This window comes from Cydia pomonella, chromosome 14 (genome assembly GCF_033807575.1).
Source record: "Cydia pomonella isolate Wapato2018A chromosome 14, ilCydPomo1, whole genome shotgun sequence".
NCBI classification, from domain to species: Eukaryota; Metazoa; Arthropoda; class Insecta; order Lepidoptera; family Tortricidae; genus Cydia; species Cydia pomonella.
The window spans coordinates 1,440,718-1,460,659 of NC_084716.1; the positions used below are offsets into that span (position 1 = coordinate 1,440,718).

Sequence of the window (19,942 nt, forward strand, 5' to 3'; positions counted from 1 at the left end):
GTAATTATAACTTAAGTACAATACAGAAATACTAGTCAGGAAGCTAGAATAAGAATTATGCTGTTATATTTGTAATGAGTCGATGAATTAAAAATAATAAGTATCCATTCATTACATGTAGCCACGGTAGCAAAACACGTTTATAAATAGTTACGTGGCTAGTAAAATCAGCATTTCGTGTGATTCGTGTCTTAATGTCTCGTATAAAGTTAAAATGGAAATTATAATGATGTTGATGAGTCTCAAATTCTCAATCACTATAAGTCAAATAGGCTAGTTTATGCGTTAATTATGTTAAAGTAAAATGATCAGGTTTTTTTAATCGTCATATTAAATTATTTATTTATTTCATAAAGAAAACAGGCACTTGAATATTTTCTTTTTTAGGGTTCCGTATCCAAAGGGTAAAAACCCTACTACCAAGATTCCACTGTCCGTGTGTCTATCAACAGGTTGTATCTCATGAAACGTGATAGCTAGACAGTTGAAAATTTCACAGATGATGTATTTCTGTTGCCGATGCCGCTATAACAAAAAATACTAAAAACAGAATAAAATAAATATTTAGTGGGGCTCCCATACAACAAACGTTATTTTTTGCCGTTTTTTGAGTAATGGTACGGAACCCTCCGTACGCGAGTCCAACTCGTATTTGGCCGGTTTTTTTAGAACAGCTGTTTATCTTTATTAAAGTTAAACATGTTTTATAGTCTAACATGCAGTTCCAAAATACAAACTTAAGGCCGAAAAGTAATAAAGAAATAAATAATCAAGATAACAAACAAAACATACTTATAAATAAATAATATTCCATGTTTATGGCTTTGACATATTAGCTTAAACCTAGCATTATTCTTATTGTGTCATATTTTTAGTTATTTTACTTGAATTTAATTATTAATTTCTATGTAATACAATATGGACATCTTGTATTTTAATTATCACTAAGTACATCTTATAAAACAAAGTGTGTATGTTCGCGAGAAACTCAAAAACTACTGAACGGATTTTCATGCGGTATTCACCTTTCGATAGAGTGATTCTTGAGGAAGATAATTTGTTAACCCGTGCGATGCCGGGGCGGGTCGCTAATAGTAATAGTTTTGTATTGTAATTTATAGCCTGAAATAAAATAATCTAATCTCATCGAACACTTTACTAATTATTGTGAAGTCGTATTCAAGGCTTGAGTGAAGTAGAAGTGTGATTTTATCTCATTTTCGGACACGGTTTACGTTAGCTTTCTACAAAACAGTGTTATATCTTAAAAATTTGGACTTTTACCAGTTGAGCCTTTTTTACTAAATAGTCGTTGTGGTTTTTTTATAGTTAATTTTATTCGAGTCATGTCGTTAGAAATCCTCTAATAAAATACGTATTTTACATGAATGTTATTTGTTTTTACACAACTGCATAATAGTGGAGCTAATAATTTTTATTACCTCAGAAGACTTTCTCTCAACTCAATTATTTTGGTTCCCTAAAAAGCTAAAGGTACCTCCAGGGTAGTATCTCATTCACAAAACAAACAAAAATACAGTCACTTCACTTTAAAAGCGACTTTTTCAACAATAAACTTATGCTCGTGTTTCTGTTTTTTGTCTCCCCACGTAATCCAGGCGCTCTCGTTTTAGGCAAACGCAACATAACAATTGCAGCATTATATCAGCCGCACTCAATGAGGCCTATTCTGCTTTATCCATTTATGATTTATCAAATTGTGATAATAGTCACAGGCTCGTCTATCGCATGCATCTAGGAGGACTAATACAGGCACCAAGCGGGTAGAGAAGTATGGGTGGGGTAGGCCCAGGAGGAGATGGCGAGACGACTTTAACACCTTCCTTTACAACTGGCTGGAGGAAGCGCAAACACAGTTATGGAGAACCAGGGGAGAGGTCTTTGCCCAGCAGTGGAACACTCAACATAATACACACAAATACACATAAAATAGACAAAAAAATGGTTTTCACCTTATTTTTATACAGCCGTGAACCAGCGTGCACCGCTGCACCAATAAGGTTCCGGTGATGCTGACTGATCCTCATGAAATGCAATGGAGTCGTCTGATAAGGCATCTCGCTCTATGACTAGACCTAGAACTTTTTCTAGCAAAAACGGGAGTTATAAAATGAAATATGGGCATAATTGTTATGGATACATAGGTACCTCAACTCTATAGAGAATAGGTAACGAACACTGTTTAAGAAAATATCAACCACGAAATAGTAGCCTACTTCTATGAGATATTAGTCAGTTCTAATGACTTTAGGGTACCTACAATATACAATAGTTTTATTTTTATTGTCAAGTACTATAAATAGGAGAAATATATATGTTAATTCGCATTTGATTGATTTTCTTGTAACATTTCGGTGAATTATAATTTACGGTAATATGTCTTTGACTTGAATTGCTTGTAACAGGTTTGTCGATGTTTAATTTTGTCAATCTCTTGTTTCTGGTGGAAAAAGTTCTAGATCTGATGATACAACTTAAGGTCGTATAAAATGAAACAAATACTATATCAAATTGTAAAAGCAGAGTCGGCCTTAATATCGAATAAGGTAACGTAAGACAAACGCCTGCGTGGGCGCAAGGTGACCACGCTCCATACGAACGAGAGACTTTTATTGACATGTCCCCGATTTTGTGAGCTGCGAGGATTGCTTTACGACTTTATAAAATTTGTGGGACATTAAAAGACAAGATTAATTTGACCGTTTTGGATCTAACACATGGTCACGTTTTAAACTGCACTTAATCGGGTGCACTTTCTCGTCTTCGTGGAATCGTGGAAGCACGCGTGATAAAAAGGGTCCATCCAGTCACAAAACATGGGAATTCGTGAGCGTTGTGTGTAGACAAAGTCAACAACTAGCATAAAAGTAAATAACAAAAGCCAAGTGAGGGTAGTTAGCAAAACCAGCATAGCTAGAAAATGTTGATACAATCCCTCGCCAGTTGGTCTTTGACCAAGAATATGTAATATGAAAAGATAAAGACCAGATGTGAAAAATGGCTGAGTAGCTGTGGGACATAGTACATACGGTCAAGGAATTTAATTTCAGTACCATTCTATTGGGAACGTGCACGACTGTCACGCAACCTAGTGTCCGCAAGTCTAGGGGAAAACGTCAATTCACTACATCTTATAAAACTACTCCAAAACTAAAAACTACTGAACGGATTTTCATACGACTTTCATCTATCAATAGAGTGATTCTTGAGGAAGGCTTAAGTATATAACTTGTTAAGGTTTTGTGTAAATTGTTTGAAATATAAAGATGTTGTCGGAAAAAATCACGCTGGCTAGGAGCTTTAATCGAAAACGCTGCCTAATCCGTTTGAGCTATAACAACACAATGTATGGTGGGGTTGTTTCTCATTCATAGGTCTACAAAAAAGTCCGCGATGTTAAATGTCTATCTTTTAAGGATAACTTACTATATCCATTCTTAACTTCTAGAAAAAGATCACGTAATATGTGGCATTTGCAAAGCTATTTACATGGATACATTATTAACAATTATCATAATAAATACGTTAGTTATATTAAGCATTTCATACAGATTACAATGGTCCCTGACACCATTCAATTTAAATGAATATTTCTGGAGTAATCGTAAATCAAAGTTTCATTTCGAGCCATATAATTGTACGAAATGTTAAAGACGGTATCCGCAGTTAGTTCAAATTTTTACCACCTTATGCGCTGGGATCGCTTTACTTACCCCCACCATGCACTTCGCACGGTCCCAATACCTTGTCACGGTGGCAAAATATGAGGTCTCTAGCGCCATTCATATTGATTGTCACTTTGACAAGGTACGAAATGGTACGGAAATTAAATTGTTTAAATGTACTATAATAGTTAAATTGCAATCCTTATAAGTCCATTTCCATATATGTGTGATTAGTTTAAGTTAATGTTTATTTTATACACGTAAATAGCTTAAAGCCTTATAGGTATGTCGTTAACTCTTGTGATAATTACCTTTTAGGTATTAATATAGGCATTATAATATAATTAATTGAAATTTGGATAATCAATACCGAATGAATATAACTTGCGACGTATAATTTTTGCATGAATAAGTAGATCAAATACATTAACCATATTCTGTGCAAACTGTTTTGACATAGCAAATTTATTATGCATTATTATCTGAATACATGAATGCCATAAACACATTAGTTTATTACGCCTGTAGGATTTCTATTAACCGCGTACTAAATAGAAACTCGTAATGTATTAGCCCAGGTTTTATTTTTTTTTTAGGACTATAGGCTTTGCGTTAGCATCGTCAAATATAAATATTGTATTTTAACCGCTTTAGAGTCGGTAGTTACTGTCGACACCCGGTGCCGGGTTCGAATCCCGGGGAGAGCATTAATTGTGTACTCACGCACAATTATTTTGTTCCTGTTTGGGTCTAGGACCCTCTGTGTGAGATGATGATACATTAATAGGTACCTAATACACTTAATATAGTTAAACGGCACTAATTTAGTTAACCGTGACAATTAAACTATCGTAGAGTGATAAAAAAGTTTATTGTAACCATTCCTTCATCCACATATGTACCAGGGCACCATAAAGTATAGTAGACTGACTCTTGGCTGCATGAAACCCGAACCGACCAGAAGAGTAAACCAATACAACCAAGCACGACTGAGTCCATACCATAGATCAACCAACATAAATGCGCTCTTCGATTACGTATAGTTATTACTGATCTCAAGATCACTTTACACTGGTACTAGTAAACTTGGATCATCGCAAACGCAACTGTAGAGAATAGTTGCTAAAGCTACGTGGATAAAGGTAACCTGATACAGCCCGTAGGCCGCATACAAATGTCGTACGAGGATTCTTCAATGTCGTAGACTTCGCAAGTAGATAGTGTGGTTTGTTTCTCGGTATTTGGTGCGGTGATAAAACTATCTGTATATGGTTTGATTACTGGGTAAGGTCGGGTTGAATCATGAGTTTGTGAGTGAGCGTCCTACCTACGTTTGATTTTACTTTTGTTTTGTTCACTTCTGTTTTTAATACAGTGTTTTATTAAAATGTAAAGCAAAAATTGTTATAAATATTTATGATAACTGGACTTTACAATAAGCCACGATGGATTGCCGGGTGATGACTAAAGAATGGTTTATTGCGTTTTAAGACTAATTCTTTATTTTAGCTGCACTTAACCACATTAGTTCAATGCATAATAAGGTATTAATAATATAACACCTAATATTGTTTGCATAATTGATTGCAAAACGCGGTAGAATTTTTGTATAACTTAGCTTTTCTGGTTTGGTTCCTGTAATTTCCCAAGTCCCTTCAGCATTTTATAGAATATGCAAATATAAGGATATGTGTATAAAGATAATTCATATAGAAATATAAATGTACTTGAAATAGAAAATAATAAGTATATTTCTACAAGATAACTTGCAGATAGGTGCAATGAAATATCAAATACTTATATTTTTTGCCATTATTTATGTTTATTCATAGCTTTTTGTCATGGTGTATGCAATTTATTGATGATTATTAGGTAGTTTTATCACTGGGATATAATTTAAAAAAGCAAATATATTTCCAAATTATTTATTGTAAATTATATATATTTTTACCTACTTAGAGTTTTTTCAGTCAAATAAATACACGGTATCTTTTAAATTAAATATTAATAAAATTGTACAACAACTAAGCTATTTACATTATATCACAAATAATAGTTGAAAAGGCCTAGTCTAGATAGTATCACTTCTACTTACAGTCTGATCCAAATGGAATATTCGAGAAGCACTCGCACTAGTCCGTATACACTCCTATTGGATACACTCTTAACAGTCCTCTAAATCTACTAAAAATGACTCGATGTCTAGCGGTATACCACTAATACACTCACTTAACGAATGTGATCGTCCGAATCGGCATCTATGCCTCAGAGCTTATCAAAAGCTCGAGAGTTGGTAAGCATTTCTCTTGTTAGGCGCCACACTTGCTTCGCAGCATTTTCGAGCGCCGTCGGCGACTTGCCTTTGAAAAGGTCGACGTGAGGCAGAAAATAGTGCGGGCACCGCCGGCACTGCAGCGAGGAAATCAGCTGCAAAAATATCCCGTTTATACGGTCGCCGATCGCGGCCTCGTCCCATTCGTGTTCGCGAGGATGCTTCTCGCATTCATACAGCAGTAAAGTCTTCATGTGATAGCAAGTCACTGGGTTCCCTGGGAGATCCAAATGCCTGTCGCGAATGGTCTTCAATGTGCTTAGACACTTCCGTCGGCAACCGCCTTGGAGTAGACGGTTTTCTGCTTCCAAGAAACTTAGAACCCACGCATCGCCTTCCATGGCTGAGTTTTTTCCTTGCAGCGCGAGACACTCCTTTGATAGTAGATCGAAACCTTCCGTTTTGACTTCGGCGACGATGTTTGGGTGCGGCCAAGGGATCGCCGGGAGCGGCCAGTGTGCAGCGGAGCGCGGCCATAAGCCAGCGCATTTGAAGGCTGGAGTTATTTGAACCACATAGCGTTCCCGAATTCGAAGCTTGACTTCAGTTGTTTCCGCGATCATTTTGACGCAGTCCCGGTAAGAGCATTTGTCACACGCCTGCGCTACGAGTGTTTGGAAGCGCGAGCGGATTTTTCTCGCCGAAAGATATCCAGAGGCGGTGATGAATTCCACCCAGAGCGACATGGAGCGCTTGCGGCCGTCGCTTAGCTTGAGCACGGCGCAGCCGGGCAGAGAACCGTCGTCCACGAAGTTTAACACTCCCATCTGATTCAAATATATTACTATCTCGAACTCATGCGGCGAAACCACTTCCAAACCGTCGAAGCGTCCATTGTAATCGGTGAGCGAGGAGATGAAGCGCGGCTCTTGCAGCTCCACCTCCTTAAGGACATCCTGGACAATTCTGCAGACCTCATGAATAGTTTTGGCGATCTGAGCCTTCCTGCTCGCCACGCGCTCGTTGTAGTACTTGTTCATCTGGTAGACGAGCTTGGATTGCGCGGCCATCATCTCCGGCGGCACGAGCATGGTGTCTACGCGCGCATGACGAGCGCGCTGTACGCACGCGCGCGGCACGCAGTCTTTTGTCGACTGAACCGAAGAGCCGGCCGGGCTGGGTACGCCTTCTCTAAGCCCGTTGGGGGAGACGATGGGGCGGGCTTTTTCTCGCTCTAACTAAGGAGGCGTGTACCTTTGATAGAGAGAGACCTGTGTATGTTTGTAAAGGTGGTCGGGAACGTGCGGTATTGATCGTCCCGCCTCACGCCGGTAGGTATCGGGCGCGGCTCGTTATAATAACGCGGTAGCCCGTAACAAGCTGATGACGACATTTTTATCTATCGACTTAATAGGCATCTTGTTCGTGATTAGATACTGTAAACTGGGCACTTGTAATTAATTTGATATTTAATTGATGTGATCCTAATGAATCTCGGATGATTGTGTGTCTAAGTAGCTATAAATTGCTTGGAATATCTAATCTCAATACATGTTTGACATGCCTATTTCATTAACGCCTAGATACATTTCTAGAGCACATAAGTTTTGTGGCTGGTTATTTAAATTTAATTTTAATTATTATCTTATTATTCATAAGCCTTGTATCTTTAATACCTTAAGAGGAAATTTGGCAAAACCCACTTGTCTCAATAAATCAAGCTTGAGATATTATCTTATTGTACAACATCATTTATGGAAATGTAACACCATCACGGCTCAAGATTTAGAGGCTAATTCAAACTCAACCAGTTTTTTTTTCCTTTTTTACGAGTAGAACAAAACTATTTGATAAGCAATTATTAAAGTTAAACCATTTATTAAATTATATTACTGTACAGAACCTACAATAGCATGTACTTAGAATACTTAGATGTAGATATGTATACCTACTTAGGTATTACATTTTTTAAACTTCACTAGACTGTCGTAATGTAGTAAGCAGCTAGCTCCAACCTAAGGAAATCTCTTTTTATTTATTATTCTATGTACCCTTTTGATTATATTTTCCTTTCCTACATCTGATTTATATCTAGGAAAAATATATATGCTTATCTTTAGAACATTACCTACCTGTGCCTTTTAGTTCGATACTTACCATCAGGCCCATCAGGTACGGATTTCATTTTAGGTGTAGATACAATCAAAGAATTTAAATTTAGTACCATTTCGTACCTTGACACAGTGACAATAGTACGAGTTCCTAGCAGCTTCCATATTGGTTGTCACTGTGACAATGTACGAAATGGTACGGAAATTAAATTCTTTGACTGTACCTAAACCTAAAGCTCTTTGCCTAGGATTTAATTTTGTGTTTGGTGATCAAATGGTACCTATTGAATTTATTTCACAAGATGTATACCTATATCTCCTTTAAATTTTTTTTGACTCTGGACCTGGTAGATGATTCAGATTTAAAAAAAGTATGATTAGTTACATAGTGTGGATCACTCTTTAATCTAACCTAAAGCATGATCGGTTCGAGTATATAGGTACTCGTTTACTACCCATACAAAAGAAGAGATCCCTCTTAGGGAGAAGTTCGCTTTTGTACTACCCAATTATTGTATATCTGTGCCCCTAGTGTAAATTTAGTCGACAACGAAACGTGACGTACGCGTTTGCGTTAAGACTCATTTTGTATGGGTTTTTGAACAGCGCGCCAAGCGGGACGTTTTGGAAAATCAAAAATCTCATACAAAATGACACTTAACGCAAACTCGTACGTAACGTTTCGCTGTCGAAAATATTTACACTAGGGGTACTGATATAATCAATACTTATTTTTCTCGTACGTACAATAAAGTGTTTACTTACTTACTTACAAAATATTTAATGAATTAATGACTACTGATTAAAGAGAAAGGATCTAATATCTCTTCATCAGTTGAGCGGCGATTTTGATAGCTCAGACTGTGTGTTATTTAAACGTCTGAACTGTCAAAATCGCTGCCAACTTAGCATGGTCTAACTGTAGTAGGTACAGTCAGTTGCGAAAGCTCAAAACAGCTAAGTAGCGTGTGCTTCGGTGCGGTAGATATAGTAGGTCGAGGCCAACGTTGTCTCGAGGTGTCTCATTACCTTGCCACTACTACCGCTGCTGTGGCGCGACAATCCGAGGCGGATCTTGACCTCCGACACCAAAGACCGCCATGCTTCTCCGAAGAAAGCCGTTTCTGTGCAATCGACGGCGCTGAGTTCGCTAAGTTCTCTTTACAATTCGTCTTATTACGATATTAAGTTTTATCTTGCTTAAATATCGATTTTAAACAGAGATATTTTTTCAGACGTCAGATCAAATTATTTAAAAAAATCGCCTGATGGGTAAAGTAAATGTGTATGTGTGTGTGTGTGTGTCAGATGTGCTAGGGCCTTTATCGTCATTTATATTTTTTTAATTAAAACCTGCACCTAGAATTGCAGCGACACTGTGGAAATGCCACTGAAAACGTCATAGGTAATTTCACAGCAATTTAACGTTTATGGACGCACTCTACAATTTGTACTTTCCCAAATCAGTTAAGAGTCAGCTTGTACGAACTCTAGTTAACTAAAAGAGTGTATGTTAGATTATAAAGTCGTTTTTGCTTTACCTCATCTGACACATGCAGCTATATTCAACAGTACCTAATTTGTTAAACTGAGGAGCTTATGAGCTTAACACTATTCGTGACCGAAGTATAAAGTCAATCATCACATTGATCTCGCATATCCACATCAAGAAAACACATTAAAACCACATCCACGCATAGGTGAGCCCCATGTTTAGTGTTCCTATTTCAATCTCGATTGATGGCCCGGCGTCGCGTGATGGATGCCCCGCGCCCGCTTGATTTACTCCGCTGTCTCCCGCGATTCATGGGCGCCTGGTCGTTTTCGGCGGGAAAACGGAATATAAATAACTTAATTCTTTTTTTGGTATGCAAAGGATACAAAAGGGAATTGGGTAGGGACTAAATGGAAATAAATAAGTGAATCTTCCTTTTTTTGCGGGTATTTAATAGCATGCAAAGGACATAAATGGAACTAAATATGAAAATGTTTTAGCTAAACGTCTACTGCAGTGAAAGTAGGTACAGTCAGCAATAGTAGAGTATGAAACAACACATCAAAAGTATCTGCCACTCTTGAATACTTTTCCAAATAATTCTCGTCAGTTTGCGATCAGTATCTGGAACCGTAGTTTAATTGCTCTTTATAGGGATGTGACTGCGGCCGGCAAAACGTCCCAGTTTGTCGCTTGCCATAAGGACGAGATTTGCTTGTATCTTTATACGAAAAACCTGTCAAGGCTATGAAAGAATGCCAACTGGGTACTTTTGGTGTCTGATACGCTACTTTTGATGCTGCCTGTACATTATTAATTTATTTCAAGTAGGCACTTTTGAAGTCGTTTTGCATTAGACAAGTAGGAAAAAGAATGAATGGGAAATAACAAACAAGTTAAATGTTCGTTATGTTTTATTTTGCGTTGCGATATGGATCGATTTGACTTAACACAGATCAAATTAACCAAAAATAGACCGAATTTTCCCTTTAGCCTCATAGTTCATATTTCTACTGTTAAATAATATTGTTTTTTATCACTAGATTTATTCGGTTATCCACACTCTTATTGGCATCGAGTAACCTAATAAATATTTTTTAAATAGGTATATATATGTACACAAGATACCTACAATTTGTAGGTAAGTACTTACATACCTAGTTGTACAACTACATACAGTAAAAAAAACCGTACCATTTCGTACCTTGTCACAGTGACAATCAATATGAAAGTCGCTAGGAACCTCATACTATATACAGTACTATATAGTAGGTACAGTACCCCTAGTGTAAATTTATTCGATAGCGAAACGTGACGAACGCGTTTGCGTAGTCTTATTAGCGCGTCAAGCGGGACGTTTTGGAAACTCAAACGCGTTCGCCACGTTTCGGAATCGAATAAATGTACACTAGGGGTACTGAAATTAAATTCCTTGACTGTAGATACATGTGTTATGTATTTATTTATTCAACTTTTGTGGAATCCACTGCCAACAAGCTATCGTGTAGTCTGTAGTATAAGAATAAAGACTAAACCTAAACAAACTAAACAGTCTGTCTAAACTAATCTAAACTATTTAAATGGTAAATAATATTGTGAAATATTATTGTGACATAATAAAATATTTGAATATGATATAATTTACATACAATATAATAATTAATTACATACAATATAAAATAATAAAATAATAATTGTATCTGCATGAATTTTATTTGTAAGATTATTGTAATTGATAAACTATTGCAAACTCACACGACACGACATGTAACAATTGTTATTAATAAATATTTCATTTCATTTCAAAATAAACGTTACACTTACAGCTAAACGTCAACGGCAACGGCCCCGTTTTGCATTAAGATAACTGAAGCTGTCATGCTCACCATATCGTACTTGCGTTGGAGTCTTTGATCCCTAGTGTTTATTAGAATCGCTGCAAATAAACTTAACTTGTGTATGTATGAGAAACAAGATACAGGTTTCACTCACGTTGAGTCCTCGGTTTAATGTGTAGGTACTTAAGTATTGCATGCGTAGATATTTGTTTTGGTAAGCATCTTATACCTATTATGTAACTTCTAGCAAATACCTGGCATTTAATTTAACATTTTTTATGACAGGTATAACCATAATGTGATTTGTAGGGTATAGTTTTAAAATATATTGTTATAATATGTATGTTAGTTTTAAGGTATTTATCTGTGACCCACTAGTTGCCGAAATAAAGATTTTCATTCATTTATTCATTCATTACCTTCCACGCACCTTTAAATGATACAGTTATATGAAATCGTTGTAATGGTTGTAATGTTTAGTTAGATTTAATTGATCACTGGGATATTTTTTGTTTTTTTTTACGTTTTTGTGTCGTGTTTAGTAGGCAATTCCGTGATTAAATGAGCGCTTCGTTTTCTCGACATAATAACTAATTTGGCGCAATGACTCAAAATGAGTCTTGGCCTCCAACACAAGAGCACGCCATTTTACCGGCTCCTTCGCGGATTCACGCCAATTTTCACAATAATTAATATTTTTGATAAATACGTTTAGTACCTAAATGTAAGATTTGTTAAAACAGCAACATTGCAGTGAATAAATTGGCTCAAAAATCCTTTACCCCTGCAGCTCTCAGTAGCTCCGAGGTGTAACATTCGAACACCTTATAAAATTCCAACTATACCTACATTTTTTTTAATGAAATAAATGTTTATTCAAAAAACAAACCTTAAAACTAAATCACAACTTCCGCTAAAACAGAGTATGGTTTGTTGGCAGACGAGGCTCCAAATAACATTAGGTAAAGGTTCTTTATCTGTTAGCTATCTATAGCTGTTAATATTAATAGCAATGACCAACAAGACAATACAGCACTGTGTACTATCTTGTTTGTCATTACTTAAGAATCACTATTGCTATATCTGTTATTAGGTAGCTGTACCAACTAACCGCACATTTGTTCTCAAACCGTACACCACTTTATCCCCAAAAGAGCAGCGGCGCTGTGTCAGCGCGCACGCGCGCCGCAAAATGGCGGCCGCGCGCCCCGCCCCTTCCGCCGGAAGTGCCCGCCCACTCTAACCCTTCAGATTTTATCACACTGTAAATATTAGCATCTTTTCGAACCGGTATAGAGATTTATGAAGCGAGAGGTAATAACAGGTTTTTTGTATTTGTTTTTTAAACTCCAAATGCAAAATTGATACTACAGTCTTTTAAAACAAGTTTTTTTTAGTAACAGAAGAATATAAAAACTATACTTATCCCTCTTTTTGTGAGTATAATAGGTACTAGCGTAAGAAGAAGCAATGGTTCTCTCTGCCTATGCTCCACTGACAAACAACTCTTGCCATACTATATGTCTTTTATCATTTATATTTGACTTCTTCCTGAAAAGTATTGTTAGGTATACTCGGAACAAGCTAATTCTTCACCGACTTTGACGTGACAAATTGTGCAAGTGCCATATTTTTCATAGAAATTTAACTTTTATATCTTCACCTCCTCTCACTCTGTCAATGCCGACGATATTGTCTCGTTAATACTTAGACTTCTTATTAAAAAGTACTTAACTATAAAAACTTTACGCAGTATACTATCGAAGTTGAATTACAAATTAAATTAGTTAAACGTCCATTCGCCCACATCTGTTAACAGCTTGTCACTAGACGTTAGATGCGCTGGCATCGCCGAGCATTCCACAGCCTACTACGATAACGTACACGTTATTTACGATCGTACACCACGATGTTTAGAAACACGTCACTCGTCGGCAACTAGGAGATGGTCAAAACAGCACGTCCAATGTTACAGGCAGTCGCGAGTATTATTTATGGCGAACAGGATTCCCTATCGTGTAATGTGAGCGTATGAGCGATGTGCGCCGACGGACATCTGTCACCCCCCACCGTTGGAGTACTACTGACCGCCCTACCTCCCCACCCGCGCTTTTGGAGGGGTTAAGCTCCGCCCATTCATGAGCTCCCAGTCGGAAAATTTACGGCCTAAGTACACATTATATTTACGTGCGATTTTGAACCTTAGGGATGAAGAATGAAGGAGTCAATGCGTCTAAGGATTGTTAGGGTTGCACAGATCATTTAATTTTTTATTTATAGTTTTTTTTAAAGATATTTTAGGTCGCCGCTCGCGGTAATTGGGCCCGGATTGCGCTCGCGATTGAGACGTTCAGAACGCCGCAATAATTATTATAAAGATTTCAGATAAGATAGCTTCTTTGTTTCTCCGTACGGAATGCGTATTTTTACAGTTTTTTGTTTCATTAGCGAACGGATGCATAAAGAGGAGGATATCTTAATAAGCCCTTGGGAATTTATTGCGAATATCTTAGTTTAGCGGCTTAAACAATGCCGGATACCTACAGTGAAACCGGCTTAATAAGCTCACGTTCAATACGATTTCTCACCCCTGCAACTTGTTCATTGTTTGCATACTTTTTTTCACGGTCAATGGTCAATACGCCTTTCTGCTTAAAACGTTTATAACTCTGAACAGACTTTATAAACGCCATATTTTCATAGAAATTTAATATTAATTATGACATTGATACAGTTTGTCATTGCAAATGCTTGACCCGACTCGTGGCATCGTCCTTTCAGGATCCTCCATATAACAACACAGAAGTAAAACCAAAAAATACTTAGTAGCAACAAATTTTACGATGTGTTTACAATGAAAAGATTACGGCTAGTTAACGTTAACGAGCCAGTTAACTGCCGTGTCGGAACGTTATCGACCGATAAGCCATAAACCTGAGAACACGCCTTATCTGTTTGGGATGATGTCGTCCTGGTACTTTTAGTTCGTTTATCCTATTTATTTATTTTTTATTTAAGCATTATTTGAACAAGAAATTATCTTAACAAAAACGGACATATTCATGAGGTCGGTAGGTATTGTCATTCGTTCTCTATAAATGTTCGAAATTTACTTACATAATCAATACGTAGGTTTCTACAACCCTAACATTGCTGCAATACCTTTAGGCTACACAAATAGGTAACAGACTCCAGACTCGAATGAATGAACAGGATGAGATTTGATAATACCGAAAGGAGGAGTTAAACAAAGTATAATTTTTACTGCCGATTTTTCGGCCCCCATCTGTTAAACAGACGGATAGGATTATTCCATTGATAACACAATTCTCATGTGTCATTCTCATAACTCGTTGCAATAGTTATCAGACGAGTTCAACGGTAACTGAAAAATCGGCCCTTAGTCCACTTGGGACTGGTTGGTTTGATTAATTAATCCAGTCATGTACCAGTGTTATATATTCTTTCTTAGTATTTCTATACGAGTATAAAATTATTTAACCCACATAACTCCTACCTTATTTTTTGTGTGGCTATAAATGGTTTGTTCTTTATCTTCGTGTTCTATACATATATCATTCAAAAGACTACTCCACAAGTGAGGGGGAAAAGAGAACGAATTCGTAACGGTTTATTTAAAAAGTAAAAATGTTATAGGTACGTATGTATTATTTGTTCTGTTCCTTATTAATCTGTCTCCTATTAAACGCGCACAGACGCCACCGCCATACAAAACGAGCACGACGCGCGTCGCGTTCGATTATCTCGCGAGCGAGCGTGAAACGAGACGCACGTGCTGCAGCGCCATCTGCAGGAAACGGATCTAACGTCAGTTGTGACATGTGTCAATTTGTTTAAGTACCGGGGAAGAGAACAGATAGGTAATTCACAAACATGCTCAAAGGACTTTTTTGCAAAAAGTGCCACTACAAGAGATTAGGTACAATTTAATTTACAAGAATGCCATTTCATAGTTAGCAAAAGGATCAACAATTAAAAAATTTCATTTGGTTAAATAATGGACTTGATGGAAACAGTTTTATTTGAACTTTAAATAATGTAGATGAGATCTTATTGGGCACTCAATCAGCTCAGCTAGTTAATTTCATAACAAAAATAACCATAATGTCCTTAATGGACAAAATGTGTGTATGTTCTCTCACTGGACATATATTTCAATAACAAGTCGCGATTTTGAACATATCGGTACCAAAGTTTAAGTACTAAAACACAATAATCATCGTTCCCAGACAAAAAAAAAGTAAAAAAGTGAAAATAGGTACTCACACGATAATTCTGAGCTGGATAGGTACATAACTAATAACTTAAACTAACAATAATAAAGTTTGGTGGACTTGGACGGGACTTTGATCTACAATAACACAGTAGGAGTAACATTCTTATCCTCTAGGCATCGATTTAGGGTTTTTAAATATAATTACTATGACTAGAAAATCCCTGATACCTCCTTCTACCGCCACTCAACGTAACCTACCTTATAATAAATAAAAATGCTCACGTGCTCTTCCGATTAGCTAACACATCTTTTTGCCTAATCATAATTCAGTACAATAAATTTGCGAGTACGCCACAAAAAATACGATACCTATCGTTTAGTCACTTTTATTACCGACTTGTTTCCATCTCTCTGACATGTCACACCGCATGTTCTAAAAAAATACAACTTATTACGATTTCGAGTAATCTCTTTGATAAACTAATTGGTACTAAATAAAATAGTTGGAATTCTTTTATCGCGGTGACGCTGGTATGTAGAAAATGGGGGGATATAGTTTTTGGGACATAGGATTTATTGATGAAAGGTGAATAGGAAAATAATTTTGTCAAGTGCGAGTAGAACTCTTACGCCTTAGGGTTTCGATCCTCCGTTTCCATCTGTTTTTGCCCTGAATTTTTGTTGCTTAATTAGTTTACGAACGCTAAATAAAAAATTAAAGATTAAGAAACAACCAATGAAGATCCTCCTAGGAAGCATTGCAATATATAATATAATATATTGCTTATCCAGCGCATGGAAAGCTTGTGAGGCCCTGTGACGTCGGCATCTGTATCTCCGGTATCTCGTTAGATACCTGGTTGGTTACTTCACCATTCACATTTGTAGTAAAGGAAAATTATAACCTTTTCTAAGTTATCTGTTGGTACTTCTATACTTGGCCGAAGTACTTATACAGTTGTACTTACACTTTTGGGTTCTATATTCTAGGTCGTTACTTATGTTTGAGGGACCTGACAATTACCCACGTGGGACTAACTCTACCTAGTGGTCAAGCCAAGGCCTGCCTGGACTCCTGGAGCCTGGACGGTCTTGTATGATTTAGACGGCATCTGTCCTCTCATAAGCGCATGTCTTGCTACCCATTAACGCTTCCGGCTGCGGCGATCATTCCGCTTGTTTAAGGAACCCTGAAAGTCGGCGAATGAAACGGGCCCGTCCTGGAATAGCGATGACAGGGGATTTATTAGCCCTGCGGGATGATAAACGGTGGTCGCTACCACGTACCACGTGCGGTATGCAAAGTCGACGGCACCACTATTATGTATAGATTTAGGAGATACGATTCCTATAGACAACGTCAGTGATTCTACTGCGAGTCTCACAGTAGAATTCCTGTGAATTTGTGCCACACCCGATTGATTAAACTTGAGTAAGGGTTTGTAGTACCGAGAGAATGATCTCTACAGGCGAGTGTTATGCCTGGCGACCGAAATCCGATGAGCGTTGACTAGGACATTAGGAGTTTTATTTATTGTAACTGACATTCGGAACTCCGTAAGCGCGACGTAGGAAATGCTAACGCCATCTGTTAGAATCTTGGGCCACGACGTTGACAGTGACGGAAGAAACACCACAGTTTAAACGGAATTAAACTTCAAATACATGTTCTGTAGTTACAGCAACTAAAGAATGTTTGACAAATTTAGCATAAAACTTTGACTTCAAGATTATTATTTAATTTAATGCACTTTTTATATAAATATCGGTAGTATTTACACTTTAGTAAGTTGTGCAACATTTTTTGAACCCTCCCGCTTTGATTAGGATTAGGATTTTTTTGAAAAATCCATCCCCTAAAGATCACATAGAACGCATGAATTTAATCTTAATGAAAGCATGTCGTTCCGAACTAGCGCGAGAAAAAATAGTAAACTGCGCGTAGCGGGCGCCGTCGTGATGTATGGACTTTTAATTAGACCTTCCTCTGTCCTGATTTAGACTTCCCTGCCAACTACATTACCCATTACTTTCAGCCTTAATTCAACATTATAAGGTCTATACTCCAGTGTGATGTAAATCATGTTCTCGACACGGTATAGACGCGCGCAGAGCGTTACTTCATTTGCGTCTTCATTTGACGTAGTTCACCAAAAAGGATCTGAAACTAAGAATGTGCCGTTGAAATGTGTGACGTGTGTTGTAAGGAGAAAGGTTGTAATTTTAATGACGTTTTTTTGAGATGTGCCCTTTTGTGTAAATTAAACGTAAATTTCATCTGGAAAGCGCTTAAATTTGTTTTAGTTTTGCGACGTTTAATATGTGAACAGGGAATGTTCGGATTCGGTCGGGCGGCCAAGCGGGGCGTGCTAATTCCAAGCTACGTTTAATCTTGTATTAATTTTAATAATGTTTAAGACTTCTAATTTAAGCCACGTTTTCAAATGAGCTCAACATGCCCACTATAATTTGTAAATGTAGCAAGTAGAGAATGCCTACCTAATTAAACTTCAGTTGTTTTGTAAAAATACTCCCCTATTTCTAACTTGAAAAGAAATCACAGTGCTTATATTGCACAGGTATCTCTCCAAAATACAGTCTCAAATTTGTTGAGATTTTTGTCAAAAAAATCATATTTAATACAAGTTCTATCGCCGCCTGTGCTTTACTTGAACAGTCAACTACTACTCATCGATACAATTCCAACAAACCCAAACACAATGAAGTTGCGTTTTATCATAGTGTCCATCACGAGATCCGCTCGTTGGTACCATAATATTACATTGTCATTGTCACCTAACTTACTTATATGTATGTGAAGTTTCAGCTCAATCGAGTAATTGCAAGATTTGACCCGAAAAAACATACATACAAACATTGCAAGCTAAATAAAATTTCTTTCTGAAACGTATTTACAAATAAGTACTCGTTCGACCCTTAACTTCGATATCATTTTATATTTTGTCAACGCCACGTGCCCTCCCCAACCCATAAATATTAACATTTATAAAAAATCCCTTGCCCCTGTTGTGCAGAGGACTTTAATTAGGCCCATAAAAGGGACGGACACGATTAGTTTAATTAATTCAACACCTTTCCTACACGCGCTGATAACTGTTATCTATTATAAATTATTCAAAACCTCATAAAACTTACCTACCACTTAACAAATTCTAAACTCTATTTGATAAACAGTAAAGCTGCATTTGCTGTAGAACGGTAAAGCGAGATACGAGTTATGGAAAGTAGACGGTCATTATTGTGGCATAAAACTATTCGGCGACAATTCGCTGGTACGTACTAAACAGCAATTATTAGTTTACCATCAATAGACTCTATGTCATTGCAATAAGGTATACGAAAGGTCAGTTAACCGTGATGGTAGTTATCGTACACACCTTGTGTAACGTCGACAAAACTGATTAATAGCATGAAGTTTTTTTTTCTGGTTTCAACGCCCTGTATGGTGGACAGTGCTTAATTTTAAAGTCGTGGTTGTATTTCATTTTGATAAGAATACGACTTAATATTGCGACACCTTTCTCCCATATTATGAGTAAAAAAACAACCTAAATAATAATGGTGCCCCGTAAGGCAACGTGTGACATTAGTTATTCTTGTAAGCTCTGACAATTACCTACAGAAATGTTTGCAAAAAATGTTAAACATATTTTTTTGCCAAATAAAGGCAAAACGTGCAATCAGTATGTAATGTGCCTAGCCATCATAATACATTTATGCTGAAATCTACTAATGGGTCATACACATTTTATAATGTGTAACTCGGTCGCCTCTTTTCTATAGACATCGCAAAGTTAAAGGAATCTAATATAAGCTAATTCTTACGCAACCTTACAGGCGAGGTAAATTTTTGACGTGCTTGAGACTCATATAAGAATTACCTACTTTGTATTGGTCATATAAGTAACCTTTTTAGGGTTCCGTAGCCAAATGGCAAAAAACGGAACCCTTATAGATTCGTCATGTCCGTCTGTCTGTCCGTTTATTTTAAATTGTTTTATGTTGAATGTTTCTATTGTTTTGCTACAACGTGACATTTACATTGTGGCCGAGGTTTTATATTAGATTTACTGTCCATGTCAGTAACACATATAAACTAAAAATCATAATACAAATACAAATATTTTATTTCCGAAATAAAATAATAACAGTATTACATTTATGCTGGCCCCCACACTAGGCATAGCCTGTCCTGTGGTGGACATAATACGGTGTACAAGTAAAAAAAAATACTACAATTGAAAATAATAATAAACAATTATTTAGAGTAAACAATTGAAAA

At 36.9% G+C, this 19,942-nt stretch overlaps 2 protein-coding genes across 17 annotated transcripts in view; one reads left to right on the forward strand and one right to left on the reverse strand.

Annotated features, from left to right (window-relative positions):
* LOC133524685 (neurobeachin) overlaps positions 1–19,942 on the forward strand; it is a 963,862-nt gene that overhangs the window by 854,467 nt on the left and 89,453 nt on the right. The window lies entirely within an intron of this gene.
* LOC133524684 (protein mab-21) lies at positions 5,596–7,782 on the reverse strand. Its single transcript, XM_061860789.1, has one exon. The coding sequence runs from the start codon at positions 7,047–7,049 to the stop codon at positions 5,952–5,954; it is 1,098 nt and encodes a 365-aa protein (XP_061716773.1). The 5' UTR covers positions 7,050–7,782; the 3' UTR covers positions 5,596–5,951.

What these genes read in the sequence shown, in the direction of transcription:
- LOC133524684 (XM_061860789.1), bottom strand. Translation starts at nt 7,049, where the DNA reads ATGCTCGTGCCGCCGGAGATGATGGCCGCGCAATCCAAGCTCGTCTAC.